The 13,504-nt window shown below is 43.8% G+C and overlaps 1 protein-coding gene across 4 annotated transcripts in view; it reads left to right on the top strand.

Moving 5' to 3' along the window:
* Positions 1 to 13,504, top strand: part of macf1a (microtubule actin crosslinking factor 1a) — a 235,137-nt gene that overhangs the window by 201,410 nt on the left and 20,223 nt on the right. For all 4 annotated transcript variants that reach the window (XM_080296149.1, XM_080296146.1, XM_080296147.1 and 1 more), the window contains 13 exons: positions 1,171 to 1,332; positions 2,319 to 2,489; positions 3,844 to 4,010; positions 5,215 to 5,374; positions 5,791 to 6,117; positions 7,172 to 7,256; positions 7,839 to 8,065; positions 8,987 to 9,193; positions 9,283 to 9,510; positions 9,629 to 9,847; positions 9,937 to 10,140; positions 11,832 to 12,057; positions 13,155 to 13,381. In XM_080296149.1, coding sequence (XP_080152275.1) covers positions 1,171 to 1,332; positions 2,319 to 2,489; positions 3,844 to 4,010; positions 5,215 to 5,374; positions 5,791 to 6,117; positions 7,172 to 7,256; positions 7,839 to 8,065; positions 8,987 to 9,193; positions 9,283 to 9,510; positions 9,629 to 9,847; positions 9,937 to 10,140; positions 11,832 to 12,057; positions 13,155 to 13,381 — 2,610 coding nt within the window. The remainder of the gene's footprint in view (positions 1 to 1,170; positions 1,333 to 2,318; positions 2,490 to 3,843; positions 4,011 to 5,214; positions 5,375 to 5,790; positions 6,118 to 7,171; positions 7,257 to 7,838; positions 8,066 to 8,986; positions 9,194 to 9,282; positions 9,511 to 9,628; positions 9,848 to 9,936; positions 10,141 to 11,831; positions 12,058 to 13,154; positions 13,382 to 13,504) is intronic.

The following is a 13,504-nucleotide window of genomic DNA, read 5'->3' as shown; positions in this document are numbered from 1 at the left end:
GAATGTCATTCTTTTTGTCCTGACATTTTATTGCATTAGGTCGTGGTTTGGGGCTATTTTTCTTCACAGTAAGGCTGCAGCGAAAACTGTTTACCCCTCTAGAAAAACAGCATTAATAAACCAAACAGGAACAAGAATTTATAGGTCTGGGAAGAACTCCAGATTCTGAAATGTGGAAATTATAGTCAAGTCACACAGGTTTGTCATGTGATGTTTTTGTGGGGCCTTTGAAAGAAATGTAGGATATGAAAAACGCCCATCACAGTTACCACGGGACGAGTAATAATATTAGATTGTCAATATACGGTTTCAAAAATCTAATATATTTTATTTTTCCCAAGTTCGAGATAAATAACTTGCAGATTAATACCGCTCAGTTTACTACTGACACCTTAGCTGCTGGAGAGCTTTGCAGTTTTCCATCGGTGAGCCAAACGGGACCCGTCGTCGCTGCAGAATGTGTTTGCTTACAGCCGTGACACAGTTTTACTCTGAGAGAGGGAGACTGACTTATTGGCTATCGCTCAGTCTTTTTCGGCCTGGGAAGTCAAGTCTGGTTGTCTTTAGCGTCGGATGGCTGCTTCTATTGTCATCACAAGATGGCTCCAGCCCTCCACTGTGACGTGCATGCGTGATTAATGTGGCCAGACAGGCAAAGTTGTGTGTGTATGTTTTATAAACGTGTGTTGGTGTAGGTCTGCCTGCCTGTTTGTGTGTGGATTTGGGGGTGTGAGCGAGTGAGGGCTGTGTGCACCCATACGGTACGGTTTGTGTGTGTGTTGTCAACTCAGCCTTTTCCAGCCATCCTGTTACTCGTCTAAACCTCTAATCCTCGTAATCCCCCCCTCACCCCTCCTTTTTTTCTCCTCCTCCCTCCACCCTCGTTTTTCCAGTTCCCTTCCTGTCTCCCACTCCTCTCTATCCAGTATATCCACTTCTATATGTAGGCACATAAAGTGGGACGGTTCACTTCCAATTGTTGTCGTGCAGATTGAGTATGTGGTGTATTTTTGGCTGCAGACTGCTGCTGAACTGTGTGTTTAAATAAACAGTTGAAACTCTTTCTTTCCTTCTGCATTTTTTATTTTCTTTTTTAATAATTCATGGATGGAGTAAGTCAGTCAAACAGTCGGTGACAAACCCCTTTCTTTCTCTTCCTTCTCCTCTCAGGCTGTGGAGAGAGAGCAGGTAGACAGCATTCAGCCAAAGCTGCAGCACGTCAACGCAGTGGGTCAGGGTCTCATCCAGAGCGCCGCCAAACACACCGACACCCAGGCGCTGGAGCACGACCTGGAGACCACCAACCTCCAATGGAACTCACTCAACAAGCGGGTACGGCTCTAGAAAAGATCCAGTGATGGTCTAAACCATCAGGATCAGGTAGGGAAAACAGATAATAGGCCAAAATCAGCAGCGTAAGCACTGTAAGCACTCAGCCTTGGAGATGGTTTAAAGGTAAAACCAAATACTTAAAGCTCACTGGTGCATCTGTACTGGTCTCGACTCCTGTGTGTTTTTCATTATCTCAGCAAAGATGTTTAATTTTCACTGTCTTCTGCATCACATCAAAGACTAAGAAAATTAAGAGTTATAACGTTGTCCTTTTTTTTTAAATCACATTTTGAGTTCAGCCTTTTACTGTAGCTGCAGTGGCAGCTTGTTGTTATACTTCTCTATATATATTTACCCGTATATGTAAAAGGTGGATGTAGACAGTCACAGATTTTCTTTTGATTTCTTAAGTTTAGCATTTTCAGCAGGGCTGTTTGGGGGTTTTTGGAGCCAGGTGTTATCATAGTTTGCCGAGAGGGTGAAGTGAATGAAGCTTTGTTAGAAAGCTGCCTCCACATTCTGTGCAAACTGGTGACAAAGATGTTAAAAGAATTTCTCACTTCATGCACTGTGTGTTTCTATAAATAACCACACAGCAGTGAAAACTGTTTTTAGAGTGAATTTGATTCAAAATGCTCCAAAAGGCACCAAGAAACAAACATGCAGTCTAGTTCATGGCTTCAGATATCTGAGTTGAAGGGTACCAGCTAGCAGTTTACTCAGAATCCACCTGACAAGTGGACGAGTCTGTATTAAGTAAACTCGTCATAAGCCTCACTATTCTTTAAATCTGTTAGTTAAGTGCCAAGCTGTTAACATGACTATTTCTTCTCTTTAATTCTGCATAAGTACATGAAAGTCTTTAGGGATTGACTTCCTTTGGAGCTTATTGGCTCTTTCTTTATCCCAAGATATAACCTCTTGACTCTATTAAACCTACAAATCACTTTTGTTTCCCTATTCACAATCATCTCTGCTGTCCTCAGGTGGCAGAGCGGATCGCCCAGCTGCAGGAGGCCCTGCTGCATTGTGGGAAATTCCAGGATGCTCTGGAGCCGTTGCTCAGCTGGCTGAGCGACACAGAGGAGCTGGTAGCGAATCAGAAGCCTCCATCGGCCGAGTACCGCGTGGTCAAGGCCCAGATCCAAGAGCAAAAGGTACGAGAGGGATGAGAGAGGAGGGAAAATATGAAGAACAGTTTCAGTGTAAAGTAAAGCAGCACAACACGCAGCAGCATCAGTGAGTTGCTTTAGGTCAGGGGTGCCCAATCCCGGTCCTCAAGAGCTACCGTCCTGCAGCTTTTAGATGCATCCTTGTTCCCACACACCTGAATCAAATGAATGGCTTGTTATCAGGCCTTTGCCAAACATGATGGCATGCTGTAGAGATCAAACCATTTGATTCAGCTGTGTTGGAGTAGGGATGCATCTAAAAGCTGCAGGACGGTAGCTCTCGAGGACCGGGATTGGGCACCCCTGCTTTAGGTCATAAGTGAGGCTTTCATTCCGCGTCTGCTCTGATTTTAAATTTCACAGATTTAAAGCAGCATTATTTATGCTATTCAGATGTCCTCAGTGTCCTTCATCCTCAAACAACCTCAAAAAGTTATTTGAATGACGAGCGCATGCACACAAACACATGTACACTCGGTCAATGGTCCGTCTGACTGGCATCCAAACGGCCTCAGCGGACCGTCTGCCAGCGAGACTGGCATAAAAACACACACACACACATATGTGCACACATGGTGGAGTTGTATTGTTTTCAGAGACACAGTCAGACTCCTTCCCTTGTTTATCCTACATACATTTCCTGTGTTTGTGCACATATGGGGCCGTAGTCTCAGCCAGCGATCAATCACATGTGTTTACCTCCGTGACGGAGAGTCACGTCACCTGCAGGGGGGGTGCGTTCTGAAGCCGAGCTGTCAGCAGAGGTTCAAAGCAGGGAGAGTGGGGCTGATATCTAAGCAGGAAGGAATTAACAATGAGAGACGTCGTTTCTTAATGTGCAAACAGTCCGATCAAAGGTGACAACAGCCTTTGTTAATGTTTAACAGTTTAGATGGAAAAGATATCGGCCAACCTGCACTATCAGACAAATAGATTTTATTAAAAAAGGAGACTTTCTCTGATTCCCTTCACTCCTTTCACGCCTCAGACACATTAGCACAGACTTGCATGCTTTGTTGAGGCATATTTTCTGATTTTAGTCACGCCGCCCTTTGACAAACATGGACGGATTAGCTTTCACGTTCTGATTTGAAAATGAGAGCGTGTTGACAGAAATGTAATTACTATCAAATTTAATTAGGTAGTGTTATTGAGCAGATAAACAGATGACTTCTAATGCATAAGCTTTAAAGCCAACTTCATTATTGTGTTCAGTTTTTGTTTTAATCAGGTGTTACTTAACTTTATGATCCATTTCCAGACTCCACTGCTGTTGAAATGCGGTCTGTTATTTCGTTCATACTCCAAACTTCGCTAAGTGTGTGTTCCTGTCCTTCAGCTCCTCCAGAGATTGTTAGATGACCGCAGACCGACAGTGGACATGATCCAGGCTGAAGGAGAGAGGATTGCAGCCACAGCAGACTCTCAGGACCGAGAGAAGATCCAGACCCAGCTGCAGAGTCTAGCAGAGAGATGGTCTGACCTGCTGGACAAGGCCAGCGGCAGGTAAAGCCCCTCACAGCTAAGGTGGCCCAAAGTGGGATTTACAGTCTTTGCTGGTGACAGAAAGACGCTCTCATGCGGTCTTCTGAAAAGCCAGATCTGCGTATCCTGATTTGGGTGACGATACGCTTAAATCCAGCGCTGATTTGCTGAACAGAAAGTATGCAAGAAGCACAAACACTGGCAGCAGTTTTCAATAGTTTAATACTCGTTTTCAAGAGTTGTCCACATATCTTCAACACAGTGCTCTGATTAGTCCACATAAAAACATGCAGATGTGGGTCTGCTTTGCTTTGCACCTACAAAATACCTGAGAGCTACTGTACCAGGTTCTGTGAGAAGAACCCAGGTCCAAGCTCTGATGGTGTTTTCTGTTTTTAGTCCCCTTCAGCGTCGTCAGTGCTAAAGTCTAAATCTTTATCCTTTTTTAAAGAAAAACGCAGCAGAGATGATTTATGAGTTAAGATGTTCCTCGCTGCGTGTAACGTTGTGACTTAAGTCTACCTCAACATCATGTTATCTCTGTGTGGCTCCATCGAACGCCTCTGTCCCTGAAGAAATGTTGGAATCATAACTTTTGGTTCCTGTGGTGTAATTTTAGAGGTTCTTTTGTTCACCAGGGAAATGATACACATAAATACACAACACACAAAGCACAGCTAAGAGGTTTGATACCTCTGATGTGTCTGCTCGTGAAAAGTAGAGGAGTCATAATGTATAATGTTACTACACATTCATGCCCGGCTGCAAGCTGTAGCAGATGATAGAAGAATCTCTGACATGTCTCTGGAGTTTATTACAGCGTCTTTCCTGAACACACACACACACACACACACACACACACACACACACACACACACACAGTGTTGCTTTCTGTACAAACACGCGATAAGCTTTTCTTGGCAATGACTCTCACTTATCTGCGCACAAAAGTCGTGTTTTCTTACCACTTTGCAAATCCTCCCTCTGCCTCAGTCAAGCTACAGTAATCTGTTTTATCTTTTCATGAAATACTTTTAAGCTGAATTATTTATGAGAAACATTTAATAAACAAAGATATAACCACTTTATGACAAACATCCAAGACCCAATCTGTCAGTGACACAAAAAACAAACTGTGAAAGCAATAAAGAGACCCCTCTCCTCCTGCCGCTCCTCCTCCTCTTCATCATGGAGTTTTCTCACCTCCTCCCCTCTCGTCTCTCAGACAAAGGCAGTTGGAGGAGCTGCAGGTTTTGGCTCTTCAGTTCCACGAAGCCCTCGAGCCACTCGGGGAATGGCTGAGCACCACGGAGAGACGCCTAAGCTCTGCTGAGCCTATGGGAACCCAGACGGCAAAGATCACCCAGCAGATCGTCAAACACAAGGTACCGTTTGCCCTCAGAGACCCGATTAGGGTAAGACGCTGACTTGCATTTAGATTTTATAGATTTTCATTCCCCGTGTGTCGAGGGAAAAGACGACGCATCCATCCGGACGAGCAGAGTCGGCGATCTTCATTGATGAAAATCATCCTAGAACCACAAAGCACTAATTTACAATCAAAACATGACCTCCTACGAGTTTCCTTTTTTTGGTTTTTATTTCAGTGGTGTCAAGTTTTTTCTCTTTAAGTCATTCAGTCATCCATTGATGTTTGTCGGTTATGATTTTATCATCTGCATGCTCATATTTTAAGTTTTTATCCATGTTCTTTGTGTTTTTCTTTTCTTTGTTCACCTCCCTTCACTTCAAAAACTCTCTCTCTCGCACACACACACACACGCACACCTTCACTTCCCAGGCGCTCCAAGATGACGTGTCTTCCCGGGAAGCAGAGGTTGACCACCTCGAGTCGCTGAGCCAATCGCTGAGCCCGCTCAGCTGCGCGGCTGATCGCGATTGGTTAAGCGAACGTGTGGGATCGGTGAGGTCTGGTCACTCAGAGCTTGCTGATTGGTGCTCCAGGCGGGCGGGCCTGCTGGAGCAGGCACTGGCCAACGCTCAGCTGTTTGGGGAGGACGAGGTAGAGGTGCTGAACTGGCTGGCGGAGGTGGCTCAGAGACTGGCTCAGGTCTCTGTACAGAGCTATCGGCCCCAGGTGCTGGCCGAGCAGCACAAACACACTCTGGTACGACTTGATGAACACACGCTGAGTGTCACTAGAAGCGCTTCATCTCCTCAAAACTCAAGAACTTAGTAACTCTGTCTCTGAGAGAGCTGCACAAATATAAGATCCCTTCAGTAAGATAACAGTTTGTGTCATGGGCGTTAAACACTTTCAGTTACACATTTTCCAAAATCACAACAATTTATACTATAAAAAAAATGAATATTTAAAGTGGACCTATTGTGTTTATGCTTCCAGCTCCACATGTTTATTATTGGACTCTGCCAGAGTAGCTTTGTGTAATTGACAGTTTAAAATAATCTTTATTTATCCCGTACTGAGCCCTGGTGTAGCCCCTCAGTTCATCCGCTATAAAAGACCTCATATCCACTCCTCTCCCTTTAAGCCACATTTCATCTTACTCGCTGCCCCTCACAAACAAAAGGTTTCAAGCAGGCGGGTCGGGTGAATAGTAGTGTTCACATGTGACCATGTTAAGGACAGTCTCACTCTGTGACTGTCTGAAATGGAGCGTTTAGAGCTTAAGTGGGTCAGACCAGTGCAGCTGCCCTTCTATCAGTGTCAAAACGTTTAATTAAACATTTAATTATTTTCATTTCATTTCATGTTTATCCATTATTTACCTACTTTGGTGTTGTGTCAATGAGGAAAAGCTGCAAAACCTATGCAAATAAAGTTAAAAGTTTAAAATTGATTAACTACTTCATGTTTTCCAGTTTTTGAGCCGATTCTGGCCCCTGGGCCTTATGTTTGACACCCCTGGTTTAGAGTTTGAAGGACTACATTGACCTCTTAGGTCATTTATAATATGAGCGTCCATCACTGTAACAGTACATATATGACAGATCCTAACCATAATAGGTCTCCTTTAAGGACCGAGAAGCCTGAAACAGAGCTAAACCCATTTAAATCAAGTGTAATAAACATTATAAACAGAGTTTCAGTGAGTATAATAAAACTTGGATGCTGTTTTATTTCTTACATTTTTCCAGTAAGTCTTTGGCTGCAAAAATAAAACAGTTCGTGTTCATTTTCACTCCTTTTATTCCCTCAGGCTCTGAATGAAGAGATCTTGAGCAGGAAGAAAACCGTGGACCAGGCCATCAAGAATGGACAAGCTCTACTCAAACAGACCACAGGTGATCGCTCACGTCTTTGTGAATCTTCTCAGGAGTTTCTTCCTTTTTCGGCTTGTACTTAAAAGTGTTGGTCTGGTGTCGGGTTGTGCATTAAATCTGCCAAAGGATAAAGAAACTCTTAAATCAGTGTTTTTTACGGATGCAGAAAGTCCAGGCTTGGGGAGAGACTCGCATCCAAACCACATATTTTTTGATCAGCAGTGAACCAGACTGTAACATCTGGTTTTTGTTTATCTTGGTATATCTTGATATTAGCCATGTTGACTGTTTCCCCTTTAGTGAGTTGATTGTTGGTCTACCCATGACTGCATTTTGTGTTTTTATTGTCATATTTAGGCCGTTAGACAAATGTTGTGGCCATAAAAGGAGCGCCAAGCTGTCAAACTGAGGATCCTGTGAGATTTTACAGAATATATCGATATTTTTTTTTAGATTGAACAAGTTTGTGTGCCTCACTAAAGATTCTGCAGAGATAATATGCTCGGCTGGAATGAAGGAGATCATATTTTTATACACTCTGCACATGGTTTGTTGACGTATCCTGGTTGAACCCAGTTACCTGACCTCTGCGTCGTCCTGCAGGTGAGGAGGTCCTCCTGATCCAGGAGAAGCTCGACGGCATCAAGTCTCGCTACGCCGAGATGACGGCCGGCAGCAGTAAAGCCCTCCGTACCCTGGAGCAGGCCCTGCAGCTGTCCACGCGATTCGCCAGCGCCCACGACGACCTCAACCAGTGGCTGGACGGTGTGGAGACGGAGCTTAACACTGTTGAGCCCGACGCCTCACCCGCCTACCAGGAGAGACAAAAGGTGGGAGGAGTCGGGTGTAGTTACGATTCTTATTCTTTTAAAAACAGACTTTCAGATTTAAACGGCAGCATTTTTCTTTTTTGTTAATTGTGTTTTTATGGATGTTGTAAACTGTTTCCATTTAGCCAAAATAACACAAAAATAATCGTGTGCAAACATGAAGACCGCAGAAGGGATTAAAGGCAGCTTAACTGGATTTCTTAAGTTAAATATTTAGACACGATGATCTAATGTTTGTGCTCCAGTTTTTCACACGAGAATCACAGGTTCCTCGTGTATTTGTTCCTCTGCCAATAAGCGAGTGGGTCAAAAATTTGTGTTTGGAGTATCGCTGTAACACTGCATGCATCAGTTGCAGGCATTCTTACGTGCACACTGATTTTCAGTTTCTCCAGAATCTGCTTTAAAACAGGCTACGATGAAGCATCGTCATCTTTTTTTACTACACGATCAGCTTTTGCGCTTTTTAGTAACCAGTGCGCTGCTCAGTCAACCACATTTTACAGCTTTTAAAGATCATTTTTTAACATTTTCATAATAAAGAAATTGTACAAAATGTCTGAAAAGCTCATTTAACTCCCGTCTATAATGACATTTTCAGCCTTTCCAATCTCAACCTACCCACAGCTGAGTTACCATAGAAACATTGATTTCTGGGAGCTCCATAACAGTTTGTAAAAGCTATTGAAAGGATTATTGCCATTTAATTTGTTCCAGTTTTTTCACTCTTCGGTGACATTTTCGGTGTTCTCATTTTGACTCAAGCAGCAGAAAAAAACAGATGATACACTCGATGCCATTTAGACAAGTTTATTTCAGCTTTACGTTGATGCATGTGGTCATATTAAAGAATTGAAATAGGAAATATTTCTGCTTTTTCGCAGATTGTGCTCTATAAAACTAAAAGTTTCACTGTTGCAGGAGTTGAAGAAAGTGTCAGCAGAGAAGCGTCTGGTGTTGGATACAGTGAACGAGGTGGGCAGCGCTCTGCTGGATTTAGTGCCTTGGCGAGCCCGGGAAGGCCTGGACCGCCTCGTCGCAGACGCCAACCAGCGCTACCGACAGTCTGATGAAACCATCACTCAGCGGGTTCAACTGGTACAAGCTGCCATCCAGAGGTCGCAGCAGGTACTGCAAGTAGTTTAATAAGTCTAAATTTTCATTCTATTTTTTACTTTGATTGGTTAAAATGGCTGAACGCTAACTCCTCCCTTCAGTATGAAGAGGCTGTGGATGCAGAGCTGGCCTGGGTTGGGGAGACGGAGCGCAAACTGGCATCTCTGGGGCCGCTGAGTCTGGAGCCTGACGTGACCGTGGCCCAACTGCAAGTGCAGAGGGCGTTCAACATTGACATCATCCGACACAAAGACACAGTAGATCAGCTCCTCAGCACCAGAGACGACATCTTAGAAGCATGCAGTGATGCTCAGAAGGATGCACTCATGGTAAGATGCTCACAGACACAGTTCTGGGCGTATTGAGTGAACGGGAAGGAAAGTGAGAACCTTCAAGAAGTGCAACAGAAATAATCTCTTATATCTGAATCGTCATCCTCTTCCTCAGCTCAAGACGGGCTCTTTGAGCGCTCGTTATGATGCAGTGAGTCAGAGCCACAGCGAGCGGTTCTCAGCTCTGGAGCAGGCCCAGGTTCTTGTGGCTCGGTTCTGGGAAACCTGCGAGGAACTGGAGCCGTGGCTGGGTGAAACTGAGACCCTCATCGCCCAGCTTCCACCACCAGCTATTGACACAGATGCTCTCCGGCTGCAGCAGGACCAGATGAGAGTAAGCGAAGACCTTGAATATCATAACCTGGTTGTGCTTTTCTGATTAAAATAAATGCTCACTATCCGTGTTTTTAATTTCCTCTCCAGCTGCTCAGGGAGTCCATAGCAGAACACAAGCCACACATCGACAAGCTGCTGAAAATCGGACCTCAGCTGGCTGAGCTCAGCCTGCAGGAGGGTGCGAGTGTGACGCAGCGCTACGCAGATGCCGAGAAACGGTACCAGGCCATCAAAGAGGAGGTCAAAGGTCGTGCTACAGTACTAGATGAGGCGGTGTCCCAGTCTGCACAGGTATGGAGGATAAACTAAATGTTTGGACATTTTTGCCTCAGCTGCAGACCTGGGTCTAATAATTTTAGTAAACTGTGCCAAATTTGTGTAGCTACACCAGTGTGGCCGTCAGCACAGATAAAAGAAGTGCTTTTGAGCCCAGGTCTGTTTAGAGCTTTAATGCAGTGTCTGCAGCCCACAACTAAATGAGTACGTCTGACATGATAACAGCATGAGATGTATGCAAGTGTGTTTTTGTGTCTAATGCCTGCTCTACACTAGATGATACACGATTTGATGGAGATACATTTACATTTACTTACACGTGCAGTTAAAGCTACATTTTATTTTAGTCGTTTTCAGATTTTGAATTTTTTTTGTTGTTTAGCCAAAGTGGCCTCATGTAACTGTGTTTCATCATACGTTCATAGCAAAACATAATTTTTTGTGCCATATTTCATCTTCTTATCAAGTAATCTTCTTTACAGACGTTTAACTTTTTCTTTGCATTTCATTTCACGAGACATCACTGAATCACGGGTGTTGCTGCCCTCGATGTATCAGTTTGTACCGTTTGCATGACTCTGATTTAACTCATTGCATTGTTTCTCCACCCTCTTCAAACCAATCCACATGTGGCTCCCCTCTCTCCCTCCACCCGCACTGTCCACCACTTTCTTCTCATCCCTCACTCCAAACTACACCACCTCGTCTCTCCCTCTTTAATCCTTAACCTTATGTTCACCTCTCATCCTTGCAACCCCCATCCCTTCCTCCATCCCTTGTTCATTGTGGATGTGCTGTGCGTGTTGCCCCTCACCACCATTTTCTCCACGGTCACTGCTCACTGCAATCACCCAGCTGGTAGAGGTAAGACCCCTGACTGACATGAAACCGACACTCAGGGTGTGTTTGGGCCACATGATTGGATCAAATAACAAAAAATGAATCAATACTAAAGCAATAAAACTTTCACAAATCAAGTGCTAATCATTGGGCTTTCTTTTTATTTCACATTTGCAGGATGAAAGCTGTTATCGATTTTTTTTTTTAAATAAATGATTAAAGTTCAGTATTGAAAGTAATCGTTTATTCACTGGAAAATTAACTTGAATTGATTTGTGTCAGCTACAGTTTTATTGATTGAAACATTCATAAGAATCATGTTGTTTCTCACCCTGAGTGACCAAAACATTGAATCAGATCGGTCCCTTTGGTTTATGATTGCAAGCTTGAATAAAGCGTCTACACCAGGCTTGATTCAAGTCCTAGAGGTCCTTCTGTATCATGTAGCGCTCTCCTCGTGGTTAGATGAGATTTGTTTTGTCATAATCAAGCAGTTTGATTTCCCTCTAGAAAGATTATCCTCTTAGGAATTGAACCACGAGTTCTTTCTTCTGTAACACGTCTGCTACATTTATAGTTCCCTTTTGTGTGGTAGGTTTGAGTCCCGCGTTGTCATAGTTACATAACCTGGCTGGCTTGTTGAAAGTGAAGAAGTGATATTTTATTACATTTTCTCTTGAAATCTGAAATGAAATTATAATAAAAATTATAATTAAAAAAAAGTTTGAGCAGTCTGCCACAGATGGCTGCCCACCTACGCGATATCTCAGTATTTTCCCGCTTTCAACATGTCGCCCAGCTATCGAACTCAATCAAATTCTCTCCTCCGTCAAAACGTCCTCTTACACGTCTCCTTCTGCCCTCAGTTTCACGACAAGATGGACCCACTGTTGGAGACTCTGGAGGGGGCGGTGCAGCGGCTTCGGCAGCCTCCCCCCGTGGCTGCAGAGGTGGAGAAGATCAGGGAGCAGCTGGCAGAGCACCGAGCCCAGGGACTAGAGCTGGACAAACTGCTGCCAAGCTTCTCCGCCCTCTGCGCCCGCGGCGAGGAGCTCATCGGCCGAGCGGCTCATGACGACCCTGCTGCTCAGGGTGAGTGACTCGAGCATGAAGCTGTCTGTCAGTGACAGCTTCACAATGTGTAGACATAAAAGAAGCAGGCAGGTCACAAAGTTGTATTTGTCGCATATTCTGCATCCAGCGATGAGGGGCTGGATTAACTGATCTCATGACATCTTGTTTATGGAGGACTAAAACTGCCAAAATCATAAATAAACGATCAATTCACACACAAAATTTTTTTTATAGATAGATAGATATAGATATATGATATGAATTGAATTGAATAAATAAAAAGTTTTTTATAGAGAGAGGGAGAGAGAGAGCGATCTGTATATGATTTGAATTGAATAAATAAAAAGACTGAAATGTAATTTAATTAATTCAGAAAAAATGATCAGTTTGACATTTCAGAAATCAACAAATGCCTATATTTTAATTCAATTATAATTGCATTATTAAGGATTTAATGTCATATTAATGATTATACTGAATTAGTCATTTAGTTTTAATTCGGCAGTGTCAGTCCTCCGTATAACTGGCTTATAAACAAGCTACAAACTGAACAGTGCAGCTCTGACACCTTTTACTGGAAATGGAAAATTCAGGCTCTGACTGGAACAAAACATTTCCCTGTCTAAGAGTACAGGGCATCAAAATTCGGAGTGGTTCAGAATAAAGAGGCTTCTGTAACCTTTGTAAAAACCATTACAATCTTATTGTGGGCTCCAGTCCAGTAAGTTCACTAGCTGAAGAGAGTGGGTCTCTAATTGTCACCAGGTCAGTTCGCAAATCTTAAAAAGAAAAGGAAAAGAGGAGAACCAGCAGTGAAGTTCTGCTCAGCACATTGTGAGACAGAACACACACATCTTTGTTGTGTTGGCCTTTCTGCTTTGATGCCCTGCAGCCCTCCTCAACATGAAAGGCCTCACTGTGCACTGGTAGTGGGAGTGAATAGACCAAACATACCAGTGCAGTACATGAGATGTCAGGATCCAAACTAATATGACATATGAAACTGATACCAGACTGCATTGTGTGACCTAAGAAGTGTTTCCCAGTCTGACCAGCAGCGTTTCTATATGAACCTCTTTAAAATGTCACTTCCCTCTTTTCCTGTTTTCATGCAGCTGTCCGTTCCCGCCTCCTCCGCCTGCGCTCTCTATGGGATGAGATCCGGCAGCGTGCTGAAGAGCGAGAGGGGAAACTCAATGATGTCTTGGACCTGGCTGGGAAATTCTGGGCCGACGTGGCGGCGCTACTGAGCACGCTCCGAGACTCCCAAGATATCGTGAAAGACCTGGAGGACCCCGGAGTGGACCCATCGCTCATCAAACAACAGATTGAGGCTGCTGAGGTATGGAGGAGGCAGAAACATGCTTCGTGAAGACGAAAGAGTTCATCAACAGCTGAAATGTTTGTTTTTGTCTTTGTCCTCCACATTTTTATGCTAAACGAGTCATTATGATGTCCCTCTGTG

Source organism: Astatotilapia calliptera, chromosome 22, assembly GCF_964374335.1.
Source record: "Astatotilapia calliptera chromosome 22, fAstCal68.1, whole genome shotgun sequence".
NCBI classification, from domain to species: Eukaryota; Metazoa; Chordata; class Actinopteri; order Cichliformes; family Cichlidae; genus Astatotilapia; species Astatotilapia calliptera.
Note: the sequence above shows the minus strand (reverse complement) of the source record. Positions and strands in the feature narration are given on the sequence as shown.